A 27,383-nucleotide genomic window follows, 5' to 3' on the forward strand; every position below is an offset into this window, starting at 1 on the left:
CTGGCATTTGGCTTATATCAAATATAGGGAGTAATATTTGATGTAAATCTGATCTGACATGGTCAGCCCCTCATCACTGTCTTTACAGAAAGTGTTTAGAGAGCACACGATAGATGGATGAGAAAACATGCCATGCATTTACGAAACATGTCATTCAGTCATCTTACCTTAGAGCTCCTGTCTCTCTAACTGACAATTACTAGGCAGGCGACTATACCTGGTGTCGAATTGCATTCTTCTGTGTGTGCTTGTGCAGATAGAAATAGAAAGAGAAAAAACAAGCAGGGAAGGGAACAGAAAAGTGACACACTGACTCATCAGCAGCCTGTTTATCACACCACCTTATCAGCTTAACGACAGAGACAGATTCTCTCTGCTTCCCTTCTTTGATGCGCTAATGCACTTCGATTTCACCTATGTTCCAAAACAGCATCCATTCATGGTATTAATTTGTGTAATTTTTATGCAATGTTAATGTGCAGGTTCCGATTCAAATCTCCTCCCAGATGGGAAAGTGGATGAAAGATTGGTTTCTTGTGAATGAAGTATAAACATGGTAAGCTCACTATGGGTCAGTCAGGGCATCATGATCAGCTAGGGCATCTCCAGTATGTGGATAGAAGTGAAATAGCACTGTGGGAAGATGGATGGCCAAGTTAAATGGATAATGCAAAGAATGGAAAGATGTATTGTGGAGCACATAGAACCAGACGGAATGACGGATGAGTGGATTATGGAGCGGCGCTGGAGCCTGAGCTGGCGCTACAGTGTGAAGGCTGAAAGGAAGTAGCCTGGCTGGATGGGCTGTCTGCCCTCCCTGCTGTTGCTAAAGCAACCAGGGTCATTGTCAAGGAGTTAAGCTAGGAAAGTAGTGTTACATTTGTCTCAATTGCCTATTTGTAACAACGATAAATCCAAAGTGGTTATGTGAAAAACATTATATATATATATATATATATATATATATATATATATATATATATATATATATATATATATATATGTGCGCATGATTGTCATAAGTTCACTCATGATTGTAACTCAATCACACATTTTTATTTTTAAATGTACCTTAAATTTATACTTTTCAAGTTTTTAATACTGTAATCAGCATGAGCAAACCCAGCCATTAGGGTTGCATAAGCCAGTGCACTGGCGGAGAGAGGAGTATTGTATAAGAAAGTCAGGTGTGTCAGAGAAGTATGTGAGGTTGGTGCAGGACATGTATGAGGACAGTGTGACAGCAGTGAAGTGTGTAGTAGGAAACACAGACTGGTTTAAGGTGGAGGTTGGACTGCATCAAGGATTCAATTCAATTAAATTTAATTAATTTTTATTTGTATAGCGCTTTTAACAATGAACATTGTCTCTAAGCAGCTTTACATAGATAATGTATCAGCTCTGGGTCCGTTCCTGTTTGCAGTGGTAATGGACAGGTTGATGGATGAGGTCAGACAGGAGTCTCTATGGACTATGATTTTTGCGGATGATGTTGTGATTTGTGGTGAGAGTAGGGAAGGCAAGTTGAGAAGAGCCTGTAGAGGTGGAGGTACACGCTGGAGGGAAGGGGAATAAAAGTCAGTGGAAGTAAGACAGAGTACATGTGTGTGAATGAGAGGGAGGGCAGTGGAGTGGTGCAGTTGCAGAGAGAAGAGGTGGAGAAGGTGGAGGAGTTCAGGTACCTGGGATCACCAGTGCAAAGTAATGAAGAGTTCGTTAGAGAAGTGAAGAAAAGAGTGCAGGCAGGGTGGAGTGGGTGGAGAAGAGTGACAGGAGTGATTTGTGATAGAAGGGTATCTGCAAAAGTTAAAGAAAAAAGTTGAGAGACAGTGGCATTGACTATAAGACAGGATGTGGAGCTGGAGGTAGCAGAGCTGAAGATGTTGAGGTTTGAAATGGATGTTTTGGAGACACGGTGAGGGAGGCGATTGAGATGGTTTGGACATGTGCAGAGGAGGGACATGGGGTATACCGGTAGAAAAATGCTGAGGATGAAGCCACTAAGACGGAGAAAAAGAGGAAGACCAAGGAGAAGGTTTATGGATGTGGTGAGGGAAGACATGCAGGTAGTTGGTTTGAAAGAGGCAGATGTAGAGGACAGGGGGGCATGGTGAGGGAAGATCCGCTGTTGCGTCCTCTAATGGGAGAAGCCGAAAGAAGAAGAATCAGCATGAGCATGGACACATATGAATGCTTTATGCAAATGTATTCCATTATTAGTGAAACAGCATGAAGACAAAATATTTTTAATTTTAAAGTAATTATGGTGTTTTAAATGATGTCAATCGTCAGGACACCAAACAGAACTTTTGTTTCCACACGGACGGATTTAATTGCCATATGTGTGTATCATGCCAGATTTTAGTATTGGTTTTGAGACATGGCACATCAATAAAACAAATGTTTAGTGATTAAAATTATTTTTTAGAAAAAAATAGTCAAACAGAAATTCACGCTGCATTAACTTTTAATAAAAAAGTGAAACATTTAATAAAGTTGTTTTATGTGTTCCTCAAAGCAAACAAACATTTAAGATTAATAATTCTTTGTCTCCTAGCACATAGGAAACTAGTCCATTAAAAAAAAATACCAGTAAACATAAGAAAAGAATATTAGAAATCTGTTTACATCTGGCTGTCTAAATCTGCTTATATAACAATGTTTTAGAAAGAAAGCTCTCCTCTCCTCAAATATTTACAAATGCCTTTTACTTTTTGTGGAATAATAATAGTTAGAACATTGACAAATTCAAGAAAAAACATACTTTAGTGAAAAAAAAATCCCTCTTTTAATGAATTTTTGCTCAAATCTAAAATTGTGCTTTTCCTGGATCAAATGAAATAACAGAGTTAGATGTTTCCACAGAATAAACTTTTAGCCATTTATCAAAATCAACACAGCTCAAGGAGGTGCATTCCAAATCCGTACAAAATACAATATACACAGAAACAAAAAGTATAGGTTCTCTTAATATTATTGGGTAAAATAAAAAATTTGTTTATGCTGTTGGAAGAAGATGCTGTTGGCAACACAATGCAAATGTATCTGTATAACATTTTTGACTGCAAAGATATGTAAGGACATCCAAAATGGACATCCAAAAATTCAATGCTCTACATGGTCGGCTTAATAATTTTACGCTACATTTTTTGTTTCTGTAAATTCCTTTAGGTTTAGTAAATAAACCAATTTTGCACTTTTAGGTAGAAACGCTCTATATTTAAGTTATTATGTCAAACATTTATAACTGGGCAACACATGCTTGTTTGCTCACGTGATAAAAGACATACCAAAGACATCATGCCCAATAGACTTTGGGGACTACCGACCAGTAGCACTGACCTCGCATCTGATGAAGACATTGGAGAGGCTGGTGCTTACTTATCTCTGACCTCTGGTGAGTCCTCAATGGATCCACTTCAGTTTGCCTACCAACCTGGCATTGGAGTGGAAGACGCTGTCATCTTCCTCCTCAATCGGGCTATTTCGCAGCTGGAAAAGGCTGGGAGCAGAGTGAGAGTCATGTTTTTTTACTTCTCTAGTGCTTTTAACATCATCCAACCTGCACTCCTGAGGGATAAGATAGTGTACATGAGAGTGGACCATCATCTGTCTAACTGAATATTGGACTACCTCACAGACCGACTACAGTACTTAAGGACTCGTAACTGTAAATTTGACATGGTTGTCTGCATCACTGGAACCCCGCTAAGAACGGTTCTGGCTCCGTTCCTCTTCACCGACCACACTGCAGAGTTCATGTTCAGCAACCTGTCACCTGCAGAAGTTCTCTGATGACTCTGCCATCATCGGTCTGATCAAGGATGATGATGACAGGGAGTACAGAGGACTGATCCAGAACTTTGTGTACTGGTGCCAACGAAGCTGCCTTCAGATAAACGTGGGGAAAACCAAAGAACTGGTGGTGGATTTCTGTAGGCACAAACAAACTTCATTATCACCAGTGAACATTCAGGGAAACAACATTGTGAGAGTGGACTTATACAAATTCCTGGGTGTTCATCTGAACAGCAAACTGGACTGGACTGGACAGATAATACTGAGGCAGTGTATAAAAAAGGACAGAGCAGACTCTTTCTGCTGAGGAGACTAAGGTCTTTGGAGTACAGGGAGAGCTACTGAAGACCTTTTTTGACTCTGTAGTGGCCTCAGCCATATTCTATGGTGTGGTCTGCTGGTGCAGCAGCATCTCAACTGCAGACAGGAGAAGAATGGACAGGCTGATCAGGAAGGCCAGCTCAGTCCTGGGGATTCCCCTGGACACTGCACAGGAGGTGGGAGAAAGGAGGATGGTAGCTAAACTATCATCATTACTGCCGAACAACTCTCACGTATCAAACAGTTTCATCTTTGAGCAACTCCTTCAGTGACAGACTGTTACATCCTAAGTGTCTGAAGGAGCGATACAGACGGTCTTTTCTCCCTGCTGCTATTAGACTTTACAATCAGAGCTGCTCCTAGTGAACCAGTCACCAAAATATATATTGTTATTACTGTTGAACTGTGCAAGAATAACAATAACAAAGTTTTTAAGCAACACATGTGCAATAGCAGTCATTAAAAACCGTGCAATATTACCTATGTGCATTATGTCTGATAGCGTAACTACTAACTCGTGGTCTCTTTTTTTTTTCTTTTTCTTTTGTATTTATACATTGTGTTGTGTATATACTTTATACTGTATTATGGCTCTATTCTTTTATATATTTGCACATTTCTTTTTCTTTGCTGCAGCAACAGAGAAATATCCTCACCGTGGGACGAATAAAGGTATATCTTATTTTATCTTAAACACAATGTAAGATCATGTGGGTAGATCAGATCCCATGAGTAGATCATAAACACGTGTTTATTTGTGTTTGATATAAGGATTGTACATTTTAGTTTTTCTATACACAAAAATCTACTGAATCCTGTGTGTAGCAAGATTTGCCAAATGTAATGGTTCTAAACTTTGCACTAATTACTGTAGAACATAGAAAGTATTTCCAGGAATTATTATGTGGACTTGAAAGTCCAGAGTGTGTTCTTGTATATTTCAAGGCTTTTTGGAAATCTAATATGAGATGCTGATATTTTACATAGGTATTAAATCATTACCATTATTAATCATCTTAAGCCTATTTAAGCTTAACAAAGATGATTATATTGTTCAACCAAAAAATAAATAAATAAATTGGGACTAGGACTTCAAGACCCATCTTATCCAAAAACCCTTACAGACTAGGCGTAACAAAGGAAAAACAAGATTTAATTGAGATGAAAATAACTGAGGAGGGTGAATAATAATATTCAGCTCATCCAACCCATTTGAAATCGGAAAAGACTCATTATGTATTATTTGTGCTCTATAGACTTGTATTTTCAACTCAATTGGTTATAATCCTGCCTTTCTAATAAAGGTGGATTCATATTTTCTTTTACAATTATTAGTGGACTATCATAGAGGAGGTAAAAGCAGACTTTACAAATCATATTTTTAGTCATGTCATGCTGCTCACATAGGAACACGTTTGTTTTCTATAATAGCAAGATTTAAAGGAGAACAACATTTTCAGAGACATCAGCTGAAACATTGCACTGGAATATAAATGAATTGGCTGGTCAGGGATGGAAGTGCTGGACTGTCATGTCCTATTGTGAGCTTTTTTTTAAAAGACATGGCAGTTTTGATGATTATTCAAATCCCACTGAGGACCCCTTAGTCTGAGCTCCTCCTTATCTTGCCTTCACAGTCATTCTCTCATTAAAAGGCAATCACAGGCCACCAACTCTAATAAACCTGCTACTTCCCTTTTCCATTGGGGAGAGCAATTGAACTACTTGGAAAAATGCAATTATGAGGGCAGGTCTGGTCTCTCCGATGTGATTTTTTTAATCACTCCACTACCACTTTACACAAAATGTACTCATTTTTGTTTTCTGGCTCTGGGACTCTTCATAGAATGTTAAGAAGATTAGAAGTTACTGTAGTCCAGCAAGGGCTGCTTACTTAAATTGCTTGGCAGGAGTCAGCCTTACATTTCAAGTGCTGACTAATTCCCTTGATCATCTCAGCAGTTCAAAGCTCTACAGCCTAAAACCATCTTATAGTGAAGTCTCACACTGAGATCCTTGACATTTTAAAATGCTTCCATACTGAATGTCTCTGAAGTTACTTTTCTACATTTTGCAGCTCAGGCCAAATTCAGAATAACTTGCAAATAAGGTAGGCTAAAGGGTGTGATAATTGGCATTGCAACACAGGTGGTGAGGCCCACTGTGAGATAATTATTTTCTTAAATATGAATGATTACAGCTTTTATTTAAAGGTGGATTCTTAAAAAACTTTTGACAGGAGAAAAGCTTTACACTTTTGTATATTAGTCACTTGTTATAAAGCTGGTCATGACTGAGGACATGCAAAAATCCTTTTAAATTAGCTGTGCCAAATTCTGCTCATAATAATCCATTTATCATGCACATACTCATCACATGAATTTCTAACTGAGTGTGAAAGTAGCGAGTCATTATCAGCAGCGTTGCTTCACCCTCTGGGGCATGGGGAGAACATTAGTAGTCATTTGCAGTAGTCGTGTCCTACCTGATACCAACCTTCAATTCCACTTTAGTGCTACACAAGGGACATCATAACTCAGTTCGCTCTGATTCTCTCTCTCTCTCTCTCTCTCTCTCTCTCTCTTTCTCTCTCTTTTTTTCTCTCTCTCTGAGTGTGTGTGGCGGACTTTTCAACTTCCTCATTACGGCAGTTCTGCAGAAGATAGCAGCTCTAACAAATACAGTAGCTTTTAAACAGCTTCTTATTCACCAAGACAAAAGAGACATGCTTTAAAAGGGAAACGTCTCTAGGTTACGTATGTAACCCTGGTTTCCTGAGGGAACGAGATGCTGCATCAACAATGCTTTGGGAACACTTCCGTGTTGTCCACGCTCTGAATCATGTATATAATCAGTCCAGTGGAAAGAAGAATGACAATTTGATGCCGGACAGCCAGCCGCTCCAATTAAACCAGTATCAACCAGATATAATCTACAATGTGGACGCCCTGAAGTCTCGGGGTCAGTGCCTTATCCAAACTTTGTGAAGGTGCGGGGTGAGAGGGCAAGACAAAACACAAGAACCCGGTATTGGTAAGCTTTGGCCTCAAAAGCAAACCTCTTAGGAACTTTCTATGTTCCATATCCAGAGCCTGCTCGGGCCCCACCAGGGTGAGGCACACCCCATTGAACCACAGACGAGACTCGCAGGACCAAGACACATCTGACCAATTAACAGATAGTCCATTAAGGGAATCAGTATCTCGAGACTGACCTTTGGTGCAGCTCTAGGGGCCTACTGCGAGGCGGCAAACCCTCCACTTCTGCTATGCTACCGGGCGGAACAAGGAAGGTGTTCGCTGGAGCTGCCCATGCCCTAAAGCACTGAAAGTGGCAGGATTAACAGACCAGCTCCCTGAGGGCGCTAGGGCAGGGCTGGCACTGTATACTGAGGTGCAGAGCGATCCTTCCCAGGGGAGTCCCAAGATGGTCCTGTATCAGAACTTTTTAGCCAAAGCTTCTCTATTGAAGGTAACTGTCAGCTTAAAGGGCTTTGGCCTTGAGCATTGCACATGATCCCTAGCAGGGGGATTTTGAGATGCGATGCTTTGCTTTTCGCATCTCACGATGCTGAAGGTGCAAGGTTGTGATTGGGGCTGCGCTTGCCGAGCAGCGATATAGAAGATACCAGGTGCCTTTCAGTAGACACAAGCGAGGCTATAGACCAGCCAATGGCTCTAGCAGTCTCTTTAGAGGCCCTGCAAACTAAGTCTGTCGCACTGCGAAGTTTTGGTTTCCTGACTGCCTGACGTGTCTCCCACGTCTAGCTCCCATAGCAGGTCAGCCTGATAGGCCTGCGGCATAGTCATGGTGTGCAAACAGCCTGCAGCTTGACCTGCTGAGGCATACGCCTTGCCCGCCTTGAGGTAGTTTGAAGGGACTTGGTGGGCAGCACCGTTGTTTTTAAGGATGACGCAGCCCCCGGGGAGAGATAGCTAGTCAGCATCTAATATGGCTTCGCCCAAGACCTGGACAACTCAGTAAAGGTAAAAATAAAAGAAGGGGCAGACCCCGACATGAAGGCAGTGATGCAGAAAGCACTCATCAAACTTACTGGATGGGCGAGCTTGCTGCTGACTGGTCGGCCATTTATTTATTTATTTATTTTATTTGTTCTGAGTTTGTACTGCAATCTGTCATTGAATGTTTTGTGCCTCAGTCATAAATATCCTTAGCAGTCTGGGGTTAAATCTGTACACACGATTTCATCCTTATAAAACACACACACACACACACACACACACACACACACACACACACACACACACACACACACAAATAGTTGCATACCCACATGCGTTTGGTGTGGCAACACTGAGTTTCATGTGCAGGATTAAAAATATTTTTGTGTGCTGGATGAAAGACATATCTTCAGAGGTCTGAATCCATGCATTATTGATGTATCCCTGTACACAGAAGAGTCTCATGTGGTTTGCTTCCATGCACACAGAATCCGTACCTCATGTCTAAGATGCACAAGAGAACCAAGAACCAAAAGAAAGCTTCTTTCCTTGCTTTGTTTTTCTTCTTGCAATGTATAAATAATTCCAGTCCTTAGACACAAGTGATTTTTTTTTTTCATTTCACTCTCTGTCACTGTGATATTAGAAAAGACAGGATTTAATTTGTCCATCGATCTGCCAGCTTTTATATGTTGTCTCTAAACCAAGCAGAGGACCTGTGATTGAACAAGAGTAATCTGATTCCAGCTCTGCATTCTGCGACGCTCTAATGACTGCTGCCAGGTCTGTCTCCATGATGATGTCTGGCGAAAAGAATCCTGGGAGCGAATGTTCTTTGCGTTGATGAAAATAGATGAGTGTGTGCTCATCAGTCAGAGGCAAAGGGAACAGTCAGGCCAAATATGAGTGTTCAGTTGTCTGGCCACCAATCTCAACCATGTGTGCTATGCGTCACTGAGATACTGCAGTTCAAACATGCTTTTCTGTTTGTTTGTTTTTAAAACCTTAAAGTCAAACCTACGAATATATATATATATATATATATATATATATATATATATATATATATATATATATATATATATATATATATATATATATTCGTAGGTTTGACTTTAATATATATATATATATATATATATATATATATATATATATATATATATATATATATATATATATATATATATATATATATATATTAGGGCTGTCAAAATTAACGTTTATCACACGTTAGTGAAAAATAATTTTAACGGCATTAATTTTTATTAATGCAGCGCACATTTATGTTTGACTATTTTTATTTAAGATATTAATAAATAAATATAAAAGAGTTTTTTTTAACCTAAACCTTTTTTAAATTTAAACCTACGAACAACATATGTTCTTTCTTTACTCGGATATGAATAAAATAAAAAGAAACTCAACCTAAATATTTTTTACTTATGTGCCAAAACCGTGTGTGTGGAAACCGTGTGGAAACAGTACGTGTGCAAAGTTCTGTTTGGTGTCCTGATGATTTACGTAATTTAAAACATTGTTATTACTTTAAAACATTTACAAGAACATTTTCTCTTCATGCACATTTTCTCTGTTGAGTATAGTTTCACTAATAATAAACATACATTTGAGTATTAAAAATCTGAAACCCGAGTATTAATACATAATGTGTGATTAAGTTGTAAATATTTTAATCGATTGACAGCCCTAATATATGTGGATATATATGTAAAAAAAAAAAAAAAAATATATATATATATATATATATATATATATATATATATATATATATATATATATATATATATATATATATATATATAATTTAATAACTTCACATTCTAATTATTTTTTTTTATTATTACAACACACCTAATTCCAAAAAAGTTGGAAATGTTAAATATAAATAAAACCGGAATGCATTGATTTACATAGCTCATGAACCTGTGTTTTACTCACAATAAAGCACAAATCAAATGTTCAAACTGATAAATATATATTGTATGTTGTATGTATGAGATTATTGCATATTGTATGTATGAAAATATTAATAGAAAAAAAATATATTGAATTTGATGGCAGCAGCACCTCCCAAAAAAATGTGTATGTCTGTATACATCTGGGAAATGAGGAGTTTTGGGAAAAGAATGATTATATATCATTTGTGTCTGATACAGGTTTCTACAGCAGCTGCTTAACAGTCCTGGGTCTTCTTTGATGTGTTTTTAATTTCATGATGTGCCAAATGTTTTTAACTGGGGAAAGGTCTGGACTTCTACTACAAAGCATTTCAATATGTGGTTTAGAGGGATGAAAGATGGAAGCATGTGATGCTTTAAAACTTCTGTATATTTCAGCATTGATAGTGCTTTTTCAGACGTGCAAGCTGCCCATGTCATAGGCACTAATGCACCCCCATATCATCAGAGCTGCAGGTTTTGAACTGATTTTTGCACTGATGCTATGCTAAATGTTACATTTTCTCTTTAGTCCTACAGACACAGTCTTCATGGTTTTCAAAAAGAATAAAAAATTCTGGTTTGTTTTACCAAATACAGTTTCCCACTTTATCTCAGTCCATTTTAAATTATCTTTGGCCCAGAGAAGATGGCAGCTTTTCTAGATAATCTTATGAAAGAGATTTAACCTGCATTTGTGGATGAAATTGCAATCTGTGTTCAAAGACAATGATTTCTGGTGGCGTTTATGCACCCATGCAATGATTTCCATTACAGAATCATACCTGTTTTTAAAGCAGTGCCACCTGAGGGCCCAATGATCACATACATACCAATATAGATTTTTACCATTGTCCATTGAGCACTAAGATTCTCTAAATCTTTTCATGGTATGTACTGTGGATGTGAAGATATTCAAAGGCTTCACAATTTATTATTAAAAACATTATTCTGAAATAATCTGTTCCACGGCATGTAGGCACAGTTTTGTTTTAATAAGTTGTAATATGTTTCTCAGATCTCAAATGACTGTATTCGAACATTTTCCTAACCCTTCCTACTTGTTGTATGTTAATGTTTTATGTTTGGTCTGTGTTTTGGAAGCTTTCTGATTCAGAAAACCAATAAGAGGTAGTTTTTGCTGTCCTCTCTGCACCTTTTTTAATATGTCTGAGTGCAATTTCCAAATACATTATACAGAAAAAAGGATCTTGACTTTTCCCTCTATATGTGGGTTATCCCCAAACTGTTACCACACAGTTGGAGGCACACAATTGTATAGTTGTTTTTGGATTCAGTAGAATAGACCCAAAACTATTCCAGCATTGTAATGTGATACTTGTCCACATAGTGAGCTCCATGATGTTATGGGTTGCCCTGGTTAGAGTGAAATATCATGAATGAGGGTTAGGGTTCTAGAGGAGCCATGGCCTTCACAGAAGAGTGGAGTTTATTATAAAAGCAAAAGTGGAGGACTTTATGTGGAATGGAATGTTCAGAAAGAGCATACAAATTGCGTTGGTGAGATGTCCACAAACTTTTGTCCAAATAGGTTATTAACCTAATCTTTGGTTTCATACATATTGTGTTTTTATATTGAACTGTCCATAACAAGTGAATAAATAAACACACAATGCTTGCAAATGTAACCACAATGGTATTTTTTATTCATTTAAAAGCAGCAACACATTTTCATACTTTACAGTCAAGGTCACCTAGATCTATTGCTGATCCATACACTAGAATGCACCGGGAATGTAATACAAATATTTTGTGTACACCCCAGGATCCTAAGTTGTTGCTTTTTTGCTTTTTTCACTGTGATCTGAATCATCCAGGCTGCAGTTTATTGTTATCTGTAAAATCCACCTTGGCATTGTGAAACTCAACTCTCCACACAGCAGCTATAGATCTACACTGGAGATTGCTGATCTTGCAGGTTGGATGAATGTGTGAGCTAAACCTAAAATAGATGGTTATCTACTGTTTGTTCATGTTTATCCGAACAGGTTTCTGTGACCTAGTATTACACAGGAGGAAAAATCAAATACTACATATTCTTCTTCTATACTTCTTATCAATTTGCTTCTAAATTCATCTTTTTTTAACCTCTCACTTTTTTTAGGTTGTTTTTTTCTCTCCTTCAGTGCTCAGAGGCTGTCTTAACAGTCAGTATCAGTTTTACATTCTATGTACATATGTTTGTGGGGAGAAAGGTTGTTGCCATGCCAACCCTCCAGTTCAACAGTCCAGTAAATGAATTTGTGTAAAGTGGGGGTTGAGCATGAGATGTACACACTTCCTTTTATTCCCAGTTGTTGGGTTTTTTTTTCATTCAATATCATCTTTATTCACGTCAACTCATTTTTATGGATATCATGAGCTTTTAGCATTGTTTCTTCTACATAGTATCCCTTCTACAAAGAACATTATTTTTCCATCTGCCACACTGAAAATCATATCAACACATCTAGATCTATTCTGGGTGCATATTATTTTCTGCAACTTTTTTCTTCTCCTCTTGGATGGTGTGGATGGCAATTACAGTCCTACCTTGGCAACGTGAAGCAGCATAAGCTGGCTTGTCATTTCTGTCATTTCTGTGTCTAATTGCAGTTAGCTCCATGAAGCAGTAGTACCAGGACTCTGATATGTCCCCCTTTATTCACATGCACTTGCCTTTTTATGGTTTATCTGCGCATTAATGCAAGGAGGGGATTAGAGTAGCACGAAACAAGGCAGGTTTATCAGCTGCCTGTCCCTTTCCTTCCACCCACCAGTCACACTAATGCAGAGAGAGAGAGAGAGAGAGAGAGAGAGAGAGAGAGAAAGAGAGTTTTCTGAACAATTCATTTTTCCAAGTATTAGCATCTCATCCCACGGCCCGTCGAGCGTAAACAAGTATGCCTGACAAGCCAGTAATTCCAATTAATAATCTTATTCTGTGAACTTTGGCTTTGCCTCTTATGTATCAGGGTTCGCTTTGTGTGGAAATAAAAAGGCACATTGTTTAAAGTAATGAATTTAAACCATTGTGCCTGCTGCACAGCCACTTTTCCATTTAATAAGGACCATCAATAAATGTTCTTATTTTTGTATTCCAGTAATTACCACCATTTTACCAAGGTATTTTAATCTACATTGCATTATACATATTTATACCCCATGCAATGATTATGAGCTATTATAGTCATGCCCTGTTCAGACACACACCTGATCAGCGAGTTTTTTGTGCACAATTGCTTATTATCTACAAAATGGCTGTCACCCTCAGAGAGCCACAGGCAGCATAGCTCAAGGGGAGTGATGGATCAGTTTAGCTTCCAACACTGTTCTCTAATGCTGGTACATTTAATGAGATTTTATGTTCCTGTTCATGTTCATATGAGGGAGGTGTGCACTCTCCAGAGGCAAAAGAGTGTGAATTATTCAGCCAATGATAATGGTACAAACCAGTATCAATATTTTCGGTATATAATAGCATTTATGGGAAAAGGAAAGCTGCGTTTCTACAAGGTAAAACTATTTTATACAGGCACTTAAAAAAGGAGGGGGGGGGGGGGGCATGTGTGCACGCACGCATAAAACTACATTATTTGTATAACTAAAACCTACAGACATACATCATGCTGAGGTGAAGATCTTTCATATTTTGTAAAAAGTCCTGAAATGACTGTCCCATGTCTAGACATTTTAAATTACACCACTTTTGCCAGCTCTCATTAAAGACTATGTAAAATGTCAGTGTTCCATTATTTCTTGTTCCTTTGTCCCATTTTGGTGCCACTTTTCCAGATCAATAGGCTGAGGGTCTTTAGTTCAATTTGCAATATTATTTCCTCCCCTCTCTCTCTCTTTCTCTCTCTCTCTCTCTGTCATTCTTCATATTGATTTTTAGTCTTTGACCTGTATAGCTGTGTGCACTAGCTAGGGTCAAGAGCTTCATCACCCATCCATGTAACAAGAAATCAGCTCATGCAGCATGGTCTGGTGCTCTGGACTGACCTTTGTGACTGACTTCATGGTGAAGAAACATTCAGAAACGTGTGCAAAATGTATCTGAACATAAAAGCTTACAACAAAACGGACTGTCTTGTTCATGTAAAGCTGAAGTCGTTCATTTTGTTCATGCTAGTTGACAACATCATAAATTGTACCTGATTCTGTGAAATTTTGTGATTTTATATCTCCATCTGGTGGTTGCTCTGGTATTTGTTAGCTAGTTGGCAATATTTTCTTGTATGGTGCAATAAAGCGACTAAAATATAAAAATGTAAATTTTAATTAATATTTCTTTGTAGTCATTTAATAAAAACATTAATTTACTCTTATGCAATAAAAGTCATGCATACATTTGTTTGTAATCAGAAATTATTTACTCTATTAAAGAAAAAAAACTGCTAAACAGTAGACATGCACACTTGATTATTTAATATTGCTTAGCTTTATTCAGAATAAATGTTGTCACAAAATGAAAGGTTTGATCATTTCTCAAAAAAACCTCCAAAAGCATTCAGAGTTCTCAGAGTAATCTCAGAGTTGACACTTGCTTGGTCATTTCGTATTAATCTAACTGAATTACATGTGTGATTCTGATTCTTATTGCTATGTAACATATATATATATATATATATATATATATATATATATATATATATATATATATATATATATTTTTTTTTTTTTTTTTCATTTAACTAGTCATAAAATCATGGAAAAAACTCCTTTTGGCAGATGACATGCACTATATGACAGAATTGTTGATTAACATCTAAGATTGCAGATTCATTTTGCATCCCTTTACCATATATCGGAGAAAAGAAAAATTCACAAAAACAAAAATTAAGCATAGCATATTAACAGTAAAAAAAAGACCTACGGTTATTTTTCATTCAATCGTATGTTTATGATCAAAATTCTTGTGGTTGTTCTTATTGCTCTTATTATTAATATTATTATTATTAATAATAATTATTATTATTAATTTAACTGCTAAATCATTTAATATTATTACAAAGTACCAAGTTTACCTTAATTGTGTATCGTATTTCTCTAGATTAAGACTTTAATCCAAAGACAAAAAAAAAAAACTTTCAAAATGATAAGAAAAGAGAATTTCTGCCTAAAAATTTAGTGTAGGACACAATGCCATGTTCCTTGGAAATCTAACACATTTACACAGTAGTGATAGAGTTTATTAGGTTTTTTTTGTTATCTGGCATAATTTGTTCACTTACTGATCAGCCTAAAGACAGAACAGAGCGCTGCAAATGTTCAAAATTGACACTTATCATGATATTAATTTTCCTCACAGAAATACCTTAATCACTGCTTAAATGAAGGTGTATTTGAAGTTCTGGGACAATGGATTTAGTATGCTCATGACAAGCAGTCTTATTCAGAATTATTCAGCAGCATTAAAACTTCACACTTTTGACATTTTGAACGTTCGATTCTAATAAGAATGTCAATATCGTAAAGCACCTAAGAAATCAGGTGGCATCTCATTTTACAAAAGGTCCCATATATCATTTAGGGGTTGTGCAATAATAGATGTAGGTAAATTTTCACATTTTTATATTAACCAATATGTAAGCATAAGTATTTCCTTGTTGCTCTATTCCTGGATGTATTTGTACAGTGTATATAACATTTAGTTAATTAGAAATTCATTTTTTTCTTTCTAAATAGAAACAAATAAAACAGCAAAAAAAGAAAGACCTTCATTTGCCACCTCAGCCTTCTTATTGAACCAGCCACTTAAAAGTAAAAAAAATTATCTGTTTCTTAATGAACTGCTCAGCTAAACAACAACAGAAGCAAATCAATCAAAATGTATTTGGAAACTCAGTATACAAAAGCCATAAACCTTTTACACACACTAACCATTACAGCAAAAATGTGATTTTTCTCTAAGGCAGTATAAGAAAGACACAAATTGAGTGCATGTTTTTGTGTGTTTGTGCGTATTTCTGAGCGTGTGCAAACATGATTTTCTAATTTGATGAACACCAAATATGTAAATCTGCAGCTTTAATTAAAAAAAGCCAAAACAACCAAAAAGTTTTCTTTTGGTTTTTGTGGTTAAGGTTAGGTGCAGACATACAGTAGCATTATTACATTAATAAGCTGCATTTTCAAAGATTTAAATGGAAGGTACTCTGTGTGTGTGTGTGTGTGTGTGTGTGTGTGTGTGTGTGTGTGTGTGTGTGTGTGTGTGTGTGTGTGTGTGTGTGTGTGTGTGTTTTATCTCTGAGAAAAGTACTCCAGTACAATGCGCAGATGTCCTAATCGGTCCTTCAGTGAGGTAAGGGACAGTACTGTAGTCTGGTAGGCTGGATCTAACTGCAGCACAGACAGCAGCCACCAGCACCAGGCCGGACCGTCAGCAGATGCCTGCCAAAAAATACAAATAAACATATAACAACATGTAAATTATGTCAGCATATGGGCTATGATAAATGAATATGTGTGAAATAACTTTTATGATCAGGGCACAACAAAGCAACAACAAAAACAAGACATTCCGGATTACAGCAGATTACATTTTTCGGACAAAAAAAAGGCAAAAATATAACAAGTGGCTATCTTACATTTAATACATTAGTAAGATTGAATTGAGATTTGCATAGTATTACATAATAATATAATAACTATATCATTTGCTTCTTATGTATAGCTCTGTGAAAGCTGTATTTTTTCAGCAAAGACAAAAATAGACCCGCCATTCACGAGCCTCAAACATGGTTCCACTTGACCCACAAACCCCTAAAGCTGAAAGATACAAGGCATGCACTAACACCCTCAGGCCAGCCAGAAGAAGTTCATTCTTCCATTTGCGTTTCAGTAATGGTAGAGGAAATTCCTAGGATAGTCTGAACAGCTGAATGTGAAGGCAAGAACTACATCATTTAAATGAGTGCTAATAAAAGGAAATGTGTTGAGTGCTTAAGAGTGTGTGTGTTCATGCATGAGTGTGTGTGTTCACCTGACGGGGATTTAGGTTATCAGTATTCCCAATATACCAAGACCAAGGCCTATTAGTACTAGCTTATGTGTTTGATTACATCTAAAAAACACATCTGTAGGTCCCTCAGGGTAGGGAAAAAAATCTGTAAATGTATAAAATGTGCAGCAGAATGATGTTTTCATTTGGACTACAGATTTTTAACATTAGATGATGAACCAGCTTCCGAACACCGTTTTATCCACGTTATGATATTTTTTTATTTTGGTAGCATCATGAATAGAGGGACCTGAATACTGTCCACAATCATAGTTAAAGCAGATACATTTACCAAAATCGAGCTAATCTAATGCTCTAAAAGTGAGAAAGCCATAAAAAAATAATAAACGTATAAAGAATACCGAAGAGTCAAATGACAATTCAAGCATATTTTAGTTATTTTCATTAAATACAAATTCTTCCTGTTTAATCAACTTTAAAATCCTTTTAAAAGAATTACTGACTATTTGAGAGAACTAACCTGATTATATGGGTTAGGGTGATCTAAAATGGGAAAGAAATTTTATTGTGCACACTCTTAGGCATGCGTGTTCAAACCTGAATGTTATCTTCTCTCTCAGGCATGTCTCCATACTGGCGGTTGATCTGCTCCAGGATGCGGCTGTTGAGTCTTTGGTACCACTCCCTGGCCTGCTGATACACACTGTCATGGAGGCGTTGCAGCATTTCAAGCTCAGCATCATGTGCCTATATTTAGTACACAAAAATGTACATATTTAACATTATAACAGCAACCAGATCCCTCAAATATTTTTCTCTCTCCAGTAATTATCAACAATTCAGCTCAAAAGTCATGAATAATACATTTTATTTATTTTTATAGTTTTAGTTATTATAAATTCAAATTAAATCTGACTAAATGACAGCTTGTGGTGTATTAGCTGGATTCTAATTTAAGGTGAGATGTTAAACATTATAAACCTTATGGTCTTGGAGGTACTCAATGTCAGCTGTTTGGTAGCCGTCCCGCTGGCCTCTCCGGAGCACACGGAATCGGCTTCCTCCCACTGTTTCCACATAAGAACGGCCATCAGGGAGCACATTCTGGTCCAGAATCTCCAGCATGCATCCATAATCTGCAAACCTGGGTCATCCCACATATTCAGCAACACAGACATGTTGTACTGACATGTTATTTTCTATTGACCTAATTTCAATTGTTATTGCATTTGCATTTACTTTTATAAAAAAAAATAGAAAAGATAATACAGAATTTAAATGACAGTTCTGATCTAAAAGGGAAAAGTTTAAAATAGAAAATTTTAAATAAAATCAAATGTACAAAATTTAGTCCACCAAAAAAATAGTGTATGTGTGTCATAATCAGCAAACATGGCAAATTATACTTATCAAGTTAATCATGTTAAAGCAAACTGTCTCTGTCTCTGACTGTGTTTGTTTAAATCTGCTCCTTACCCTTTGCCATGCTCATAGCTGCACATGCCAAATTTCTTGGTGCCGGTCTCTATACATCGGCGCATCATCAGCCTGTAGCGTGGTTCAAATACATGCAGTGGGCACGGGATTCCAGGGTAGGCCACAGTACAGACAAAGATTGGGATGTCTTTGGTCAAACTACAAGGGAAAATGTGGGAATAAAATGTTTAGTGCACTCTCTCTCTCTCTCTCTCTCTATATATATATATATATATATATATATATATATATATATATATATATATATATATATATATATATATATATATCGTATCTCACAAAAGTGGGTACACCCTCACATAAAATGTTTAGTGCTCTCTCTCTCTCTCTCTCTCTCTCTCTCTCTCTCTCTCTCTCTCTCTCTATATATATATATATATATATATATATATATATATATATATAGTATCTCACAAAAGTGGGTACACCCTCACATAAAATGTTTAGTGCACTCTCTCTCTCTCTCTCTCTCTCTCTCTCTCTCTCTCTCTCTCTCTCTCTCTCTCTATATATATATATATATATATATATATATATATATATATACAGTATCTCACAAAAGTGGTACACCCTCACATTTCAGCAACCATTTTTGTATATCTTCTCAATGGACAATTCTATAAAAAATAATTTTTTATAAAAAAAAAACATTTTAGATTTTAGAGTAGCCAAGGTGCAGCTTGTATAGCAGTATAGATTTACTGTCCTCTAAAAATAACATACATCCATTATTGTCAAAATAGCTGGCAACAAAAGTGATAACAGCTGTACATCGTGTAACCATGCGAAGCCACATTCTGCCTTTTCATCATGTTTTTGTCTGCTTCACGGGACAAAATGTAGATACAAATTTGTGTATCTTGTATTAGAGCAGTTAAAATTTGGTGCTTTGAGTACAATTCTCTCATACTGACCTCTGGATGTTTAACATGACACCTCATGGCAAAAAACTCTCTCAGGATTTAAAAATTAGAATTGCTGCTCTCCACAAAGAAGGCCTAGGCTATAAGAAGATCAGTAACGCCCTGATACTGAGTTACAGTACAGTGGCCAGGGTCATACAGACGTTTTTCATTATGAGTATACATTAAGTAGGAGAAAAAGAAAATCAATGCAATATAACAAAATTGAAATAAGTGAAGCATTGTATACACACACACACACACACACACACACACAAACAAAAACACACATACACATATATATATGAGCTGCAATGAGCTGAAATTTTAACAGGGGTATGTTTAGTTGTGCTGTCTGACTCACTTAGAAAGCTCAGCCATCTCAGCATCATGCACCTGTTTCCTTTCAGCCAGCTGCTGGGGGAAGAGGCGGGTCATAATCTCCTGCAGCACGACTGTGGGGTTGTACTTCCTATTCTTAAAAAACTAAAACACGAAGAGATAAAATTTTATGTTCTACAATAATAAATGGAGGATTGGTAATGCACATAAACAAAGTTTGTTTCAAAGGCACTTTAGCTACAATACAATACAATATTGTATACAGATACAATAAAAAGTGGTTTAAGGACATATTAGAACATAAACGTAAAACAAAACAAAAACAGGGTAGGATAGGATATCATGTTGTGGTAAAAACTTTATTAACTTTAAAAGCATGGCTTTCATACAAACTCACTTCCTGCAGTGCTTGTTTACAGAGTGGACAGCAGAGATTATGGTCGAGACTTCTCTCAATACAGTTCTTGCAGAATGTGTGGCCGCATGGTGTTGTAACCGGATCATAGAACAGCCTGAGGGGTGATGACCAATAGAAAAATAGATGTAAGTATTGTCTGCGTCATAGCAAATTTATTTAAAACAGCACTAGGCAGTATCAATAAAACATAATAAAACTGAAATATTCACTCATATGTGATAATACTACTATTGACATTATGACTGCAGTGAAATAATAATTTACTATCCAATGCCAAGACACTGCACTACTAATGGAATTAATTCTAGAGAACAGTGTATTTTGGCATATAACTGCACTGACCTGAAGCAGAGGGGGCACTCAAAGTCAGACACAGTCAGGGGGGACATCTCCCGGTCTGCTATAAATGGCAGGAACACCAGAAATACAAGAACTCTGATCAACAATAAGCTATGTGCAGATCTATAAAATTATTTGCTTATTTTCTGCACAGAAAAACAGTGCCTTATTATAATGCCAACTGCAGATTGACAGAGCAGAGCAATTAAAAATTTGCTATCATCCCACCTCTCATTGGTACATCCTCCTTCTTTATCATCAGCTCTTCACTCTCCTGGGCTGTGGAAAAGAAAGACTCAGGCTGGCGAAAGCTTAAGCAGCACTCGGTTGTACTGGAGTTGTGCTTGATTTTGGATGTAGTCTGCTAGAAATAGGAAGGAATATATCAAGGCTAATTGAAATGTATTGTTATGTGGCAAATCTGGACACTGCCTAGGATAAAACTAACTAAAGCAAACTTGTTTACACGCATACCCATGTTAAGTAAATGTACATTATTAAGGTTTTTTTTTATTTTTTTTATGGCATATTATCATGCCAATAGAAGAATGATAAATACAGCAAAACCGGCAGTAAGTTACAATACATTCATATCGAAATTGTACAAAAGCAATCAGGCCCTTTTACCTGTTCACAGTTTAACTTTACGTCCACTTGGTTCCAGGGTAACTTCAGGCCATTAGTGGGTAGAGAACCTGATTTATTATTTTGAGAACTGCAGTCTCGAAGGTAGTCGTCCACAATTTGTAGGATCTGGGGAACCTCCTCTGGTGTGGCCATACCCTCCATCTCCAAGATCTGAACATCCACCAAAGAAAGCCAGCATAACTCAAAGACAAATGTTTTGCTACAGGTATTTTGAAGCACACTCCTTCTTCATTCCTCAGGCATCCTCTCACCATCCAGAATAATATAAAACAATCTGGTTTAAAACTCCACTGCCATCTCTCCTAAACACATCTACCGGTGTGTCATCTGGTCCTACCGACTTTCCACTTCCTCCTTACTAATCCTATCCACTTCCTGCTTCACCATCTCCACATTATCTCTTACTTTTCAGCTCGGTCCCTCTGCCTGGCCAATGGGTACAAATCCTTTTCTCCTTTCTTAGTGTACTTCTCATACACATTATGATAACGAGTAATGAGTTTAATGTTCAAGTTGGTACACTCCGTGTTTCCATCAGAGTGTTTAACACCCATACCTTTCTAATTTGGTTCTTAGCAGCAGCAAACTCAGGTTGTTCTTTCAGACAGTGATGGAACTGCATGAGAGCTTCAGTCAGTCTCCCCATCTCCAGCAGCACATTCCCTTTCCGGAAATAAGCCTAACCATGCAGGAAAACGGTCACAAGAGGGCAGACAAGCACGGCTTTACAGAGCAATGTAACACATGTAAAACGTTTTCGTATTATATCACAGTATGGCATAATTGAAGCACACCTCGACATAAAGAAATGAGGAATTAAAGGCCTGTGATGACAGGCTACTAATCTTTTTTTTTTTAATTATTATAAAATAATTATGCTGAAAATAAATTCTGACAATCTTTCATTGACTGTTGTACTAATACATACATTATGTACAGTAGTGATAATTATCATAATTATGCTTTTCATTTCCAATTCATTTTCAAGCTCTCCTAACCGCTATAAAACAGGCTGTTTTTACAAGTGAAATGAGGCACACCACACTACTGCTTGTAACATGGGTAGAATTGAATATCTATGGGATATAAATAATGGTTTTATTCAAATCAAGACATAAAAACCCTCAGATGCAAATTTTACATGTTTGAGTCGACTTTTTTTTTTCTGACAGCCAGAAACATGACAAATATTTGAGTGCTTCATGTGATATTTTCAATCCAAAAAACGCTCCAAAGGTCAATGTGAGTGGGTGAGGCTAGCCAGCTGTTTAGTGCACGGGTCGGTAAATATTAATGTCTTAGTTTCTGTGACGTCGCAGAAACAAGACTTCTAAACTAAGTTGCTTTTCCGTCCGTCTCTAGGTGCTGGAGGCATTAACTCTTTAACTGATACATCTGAAGAATGAGTGGTTGAATGTTTCAAACACAATATGTATACAAACTACATTGTATTTCTATAATTCAGATAACCGTGAAAATAAAATCATGTTTCTTGAAACAGAAAGTATAGGGAAAATTAATAAGTGAAAGAAAAATTTAGGGGCGACTTATTTTACCATGTATTTCCAATACAAATCAATATTTCATTTAGAACTTAACAGCGGATAACACTGTGAATAACACTGTAATACAAGGATAGCCTTTCATCAGAATGTAGTGATGTGCAATTGTACTTTCAGCCTTTAGCAAATGTTAAAGGTACTAAAAGCCTAATATACTGTATAAGCTTCTTCTAAAACAACAACCCAAAGAACAATTCCGACTGAGAGAATTACCTCAGCCCAGTTGGGTCTGGCAGAGCACAATTCTTCCAGGTCTTGGAGAGCTTTGGAAAAGCACTGAAGCCCCATGTTGGCCTCAGCTCTCCACGTTTTCAGACTCAAATCATCAGGAGCTGAATAAATGAGAGGGACAACGAGAAAATTCTGTTTAGTTGTTTTTAGTTTGGGGTGTTAAACGTTATTTAAACTGACAGCAGGGGCCTACAGGCACACTTAACGAGTTCCTCTCACAGAAACGGAGCAACTGTTTTGCTGACAGAAGAGAAAAACTGATGCCAAACCACAACACACCATTTCTTTTATTGGATTAAGGTGGATTGTGTAAGCAATCTATATAACAGAGCTCATTGTAACTGTCCAGGAGTTTTGGGTTTAGAAACAGATACACACAATTACACAAGAGTGCTTAAAATAGCAAGTATATATACATTTTATGTATACACCATGGCAGAAAAAAAAATGGGCCAAGCATAAAATGGCCAATTATGAAGCTTTAATGATATTAACAACAAAGCAAAAATTAAACAAATGGATAAGGCAAATTAGCATGGAAAATATTCCCTTGTTCATTTCATGTTGAAACCTTAATCATGATTTTTTTTTTCCATCTTTTTCCATTTTATTTTATTTTGCATTCAAGAACATTATATAAATTCATTTTACTGCTTTGGGATTTTTCCCCAAACAGTTCACATCAGCAAAAGTAAATCTGCCAATGGTTATTAATGATCTCAGAATGCATTAAATCTTGCTCATTTCAGATGGGCATGCTCCATTTTTTTCTGCCTTAGAGTATACATAAGAACAAACAGATGTTGCAAAACAAGATTACACAAGCACAGAATACACAGAATACAGGACAAGGACATGTAGAGCCCTGTTTGGAATTGGATACCAAAACAGGCTTTGCATGAGTGTAAGATACAATATAAACCTCCTTTGAATGTTTGTTATGTATGTATGCATAATAATCAGCATACAACCATTATTAGCATTATTAGCCCCTACTCATATTTCCACAATATATACAGGAAATAATAAAAGAAACAAACTATTACAAACTATTTAGGTTTTATTTCAATTAGTGTTATGTCACTTATTTTGCACTACTTAATAACTGCTAAATGGAAGACCTGGATTACAATTCGAGGGAAACAGAACAATTTAAGATACATGCCAAACATTATTAATATTTATATTTTACTAGAAATAGTAAAATCTGCCACTTTAGTTCAGTAATGTATGTTTAACACTTACAAACTGCAATCAAGCCATTTTAAAGCAATGTCCCATAATGATGGAATACATTTGTTCCTAAAACAAAAAGGTGAAGGTCACCTGATTCGGATGTGAATTCCTTAGTTCATATTTAGTATTTTAATTCATCTCACTTTGTTAAACAATAATTACTAAATAGTCTAAATATATACTGACAGTCTAAATAGTCTTAATATATACTAGTCTAGTCTATATATATATATATATATATATATATATATATATATATATATATATATATATATATAAAAAGTTGAAAGGACAATTACAATAACTTCAGTATAAAGACAAGGTCAGAGAACACTGCTTTGCTGTAGCACCGAATTTGTTTACATTTTACTGTTGTTCATCTTTCTGTGAAAAAATATCCAACCACAGTCTTTACATTTAATTTTAATCAGCTTTGATAAGTCCTTTTGAACTAATATTCTGTGCTGTTATTCCTACCTAGGAAGAACCTACCTATCCATTTTTTTTTTACTCTTGATGTATAAAATGAATCAGCTTTTCTAACATAGAAACAACCATTAGTAAAAACCTACAAATTTGAATTAACACCTTTTAAAACATTTTGTAACACTCCAAACAATAGACCAAAATAGACCAATCTAAAGCAGTTAAAGCATAAATACACAAAATATTGTCTTCCTCAGCAAATTTATTAAATCTCTGAAATAAACATCTAGATAAATGTGTTAAGATCTGCAGATTACCTGCTGCTTTTCTTAACTGTTTTTTGTACACTACTTGCCATTCTGGCAATCAGTAAACAGCAACTTCATGATAAATAAAAAATAGACTTCATGATAAAACTAATAAATCACCTGTTTTTGACCACATAGAACACAGTTATCAAAGGGATTGCACTAGTTGAGTCTGGTTACTTTTACATTTTCTTCATCATATCAACAAAGGGAGCTTTTTCTCTTTAACTTATGTCTAAATAAATTTAAATGGCTATCATTGGTTTATTTAATTATGTATCTTTGGCCATTGTTCTACAAATAAAATAGAATTGAATTGAATATCAATACACTAACCCAGAGTGTGTCAATATCTGTAAAAGAGCTTACCAGTGGCTATACAGAGGGTTTTAAAGCAATTTCTTTCTTTTGTTCTAATAGAAGACCTGAAAAAAAAGGCACTGGAGGAGTGTGTCGGTTTTCAAGCATATTATCCATTTTCTACGTCCTTCTTTTTTTCTTTTTGGGGGCACAATGTACACTTTACTGCTTGCATGGCAAAATCTGCACTCAAACACAGATGGTTTGGAGGCTGTTGTTAAACAGCTGTGGTGTCACTTTCACAAGCTTGAACAGATCTGGTCCATATAAAATGTGCTAAAGTATTTTCTCATCTGTAATTTCTCTCACCGGACATAATAATTTTACAGCACATTTTAGCAAGCCAGATAATGGTGTAGCAAATCAGATATACTGTATACTATAATGAAGGGTAGATTAAGCCTTAGTTATTTTACTTACAGAATACAATGTAATGAATGACTTGTGAACATCTATACCAAACAAAGCCAAATGCAGATAGACTTATGATGGCCAAGTTGATAACCATGGACGTGAGTTGTCCACTGAAGAAATGATTGGCGTTCGAAACCATGTAAAAGCAACTGAATTTGCCACTGGTGGACCCCAATCACTGTGTAGAAGTGTACAAACATCCCAAAGGTGATCCAGAGAAATGGGATTCATCTAAACTAAATTGTTTAATATTTGTTTAAATATTTACTTCGCTTTGGGGCATACTGTGTAGATTGGTATGATTTTTTTAAAGCATTTGAAATAATATTTGAAAAAATTAATACTATTGAATGTACTGTACCTGGATACATACATAATTTGCAAAAGGTGCTATTGATGCATGTTGGATGATCATAACCCAATGTTTTGAACTCCTTTTGGACACAATGATTGATTGGTTGATAGATAGATAGATAGATAGATAGATAGATAGATAGATAGATAGATAGATAGATAGATAGACAGACAGACAGACAGACAGACAGACAGACAGACAGACAGACAGATAGATAGATAGATAGATAGATAGATAGATAGATAGATAGATAGATAGATAGATAATCGCCATGACCCCCTTACCTGCTTCTATCCTCTCTTCAGCCATACGTAGTGCTTTGGTAAACTCTTGAGCTCTTAACATTTCCTGTATTTCGCAGGTCGCCTTGGTTTCCTCGGGACAATATTTCTCAATAATACAGAAGAGCAGAACGTTGTTTTTTGTGTTCTTTGCGTCCCTCTGCTTTAGTCTCTCCATGCAGGTTGGGCATCTGGACGGCACACACGTCCCCACAATGCACCGGCGGCAGAAACTGTGACCGCAACTCATCGTCACCGGTTCATACAGAAGAAACAGGCATATGGGACACTCCAGATGCTCCATGTCACACTGATTTTCCGTGTAAACGCAAGGCGAAATACAGCTGCCCACAGTCGTTTATAACAAAAGCTTTGAGGGAGGAGAAGCGGGTGCGTCGAGCTGTGGAAGGTGAAGTGTCAGTTCAGGCAGCAGCTGTGATATACTTACATGAGCTTCTCGAAAATCGTGCCGAAACTAAACATCGAGACTTTTTTTTAAACAATAAAATAATCCGGTTGCAGAAAATTCGCTGCAGTTCACATCTCGGTCTTTATTGGAGAAACAAAACGGGAGCGCTTTCCGGTGTTGTGCATGATAAATAGGTTCTCACCGCTTCGGTTGTAGAGACGCTGTTTTACCTTTGTTCCATCCGATTTTAGTCGATCAGCTCTGCTTTTTGTCTGAATATTTTATTACAAAGTGTACATCTTTTCTGTTCCCTGTGTCTAATCGCACTTACAGTAAGTTCCGAGCTCTGTTCTGACGCCGTAAGTTACATAAATAAAACCACGTGACGGAGCGGCACGGCTCCTATTGGCTACGGACCTACTGTGGTTTCATAACCAGGGTTTTTCATAACATGGTTTAATAAGGTTCACAACGCCGTGTAACGAGTTTTATTGGAGGAATAAAATCTTATATAATTACTATATATAAAATTACTATTATCACTATCATAACTGTACATTTGTATTATGTCTTCTTTCTTTGCTTTCATTTTATTACGTCCTTTAATAAATGCCATTGGCTTCTGAGTGGATTCACAGTAATACTTTCA

At 36.5% G+C, this 27,383-nt stretch overlaps 1 protein-coding gene across 3 annotated transcripts; it reads right to left on the reverse strand.

Moving 5' to 3' along the window:
• Nucleotides 1–15,858: 15,858 nt before the first annotated feature.
• lonrf1 (LON peptidase N-terminal domain and ring finger 1) lies at nucleotides 15,859–27,104 on the reverse strand. 3 transcript variants are annotated; one of them, XM_046850107.1, is made up of 13 exons: nucleotides 26,937–27,104; nucleotides 26,329–26,725; nucleotides 22,928–23,046; nucleotides 21,709–21,831; nucleotides 21,132–21,302; nucleotides 20,733–20,868; nucleotides 20,508–20,565; nucleotides 20,145–20,259; nucleotides 19,770–19,891; nucleotides 18,483–18,641; nucleotides 17,988–18,150; nucleotides 17,604–17,753; nucleotides 15,859–16,435 (listed from the first exon to the last, which is right to left on the reverse strand). In XM_046850107.1, exons 2-13 carry the CDS (start codon nucleotides 26,627–26,629, stop codon nucleotides 16,286–16,288), a joined length of 1,767 nt encoding a protein of 588 aa, XP_046706063.1. In that variant the 5' UTR covers nucleotides 26,630–26,725; nucleotides 26,937–27,104; the 3' UTR covers nucleotides 15,859–16,285. The 3 variants fall into 3 exon arrangements, with proteins under 3 accessions (XP_046706063.1, XP_046706064.1, XP_046706065.1); XM_046850108.1 differs by having other exon boundaries at nucleotides 20,733–20,865; nucleotides 26,329–27,104; XM_046850109.1 differs by having other exon boundaries at nucleotides 20,508–20,562; nucleotides 26,329–27,104.
• Between the last annotated feature and the right edge of the window lie 279 nt (nucleotides 27,105–27,383).

The sequence above is a fragment of the Silurus meridionalis genome, chromosome 5 (assembly GCF_014805685.1).
Source record: "Silurus meridionalis isolate SWU-2019-XX chromosome 5, ASM1480568v1, whole genome shotgun sequence".
Lineage (NCBI taxonomy): Eukaryota > Metazoa > Chordata > Actinopteri > Siluriformes > Siluridae > Silurus > Silurus meridionalis.

Bases quoted from the DNA above. Each gene is read 5' to 3' on its own strand.
- lonrf1 (XM_046850107.1), bottom strand. From the start codon at position 26,629: ATGGAGCATCTGGAGTGTCCCATATGCCTGTTTCTTCTGTATGAACCG. The intron at 20,260-20,507 runs GTCAGTGCAGTT...ATCACCCCTCAG, and splicing joins GAGTGCCCCCTCTGCTTCAG to GCTGTTCTATGATCCGGTTA. The intron at 19,892-20,144 runs GTGAGTTTGTAT...TTCGTGTTTTAG, and splicing joins GTAAACAAGCACTGCAGGAA to TTTTTTAAGAATAGGAAGTA.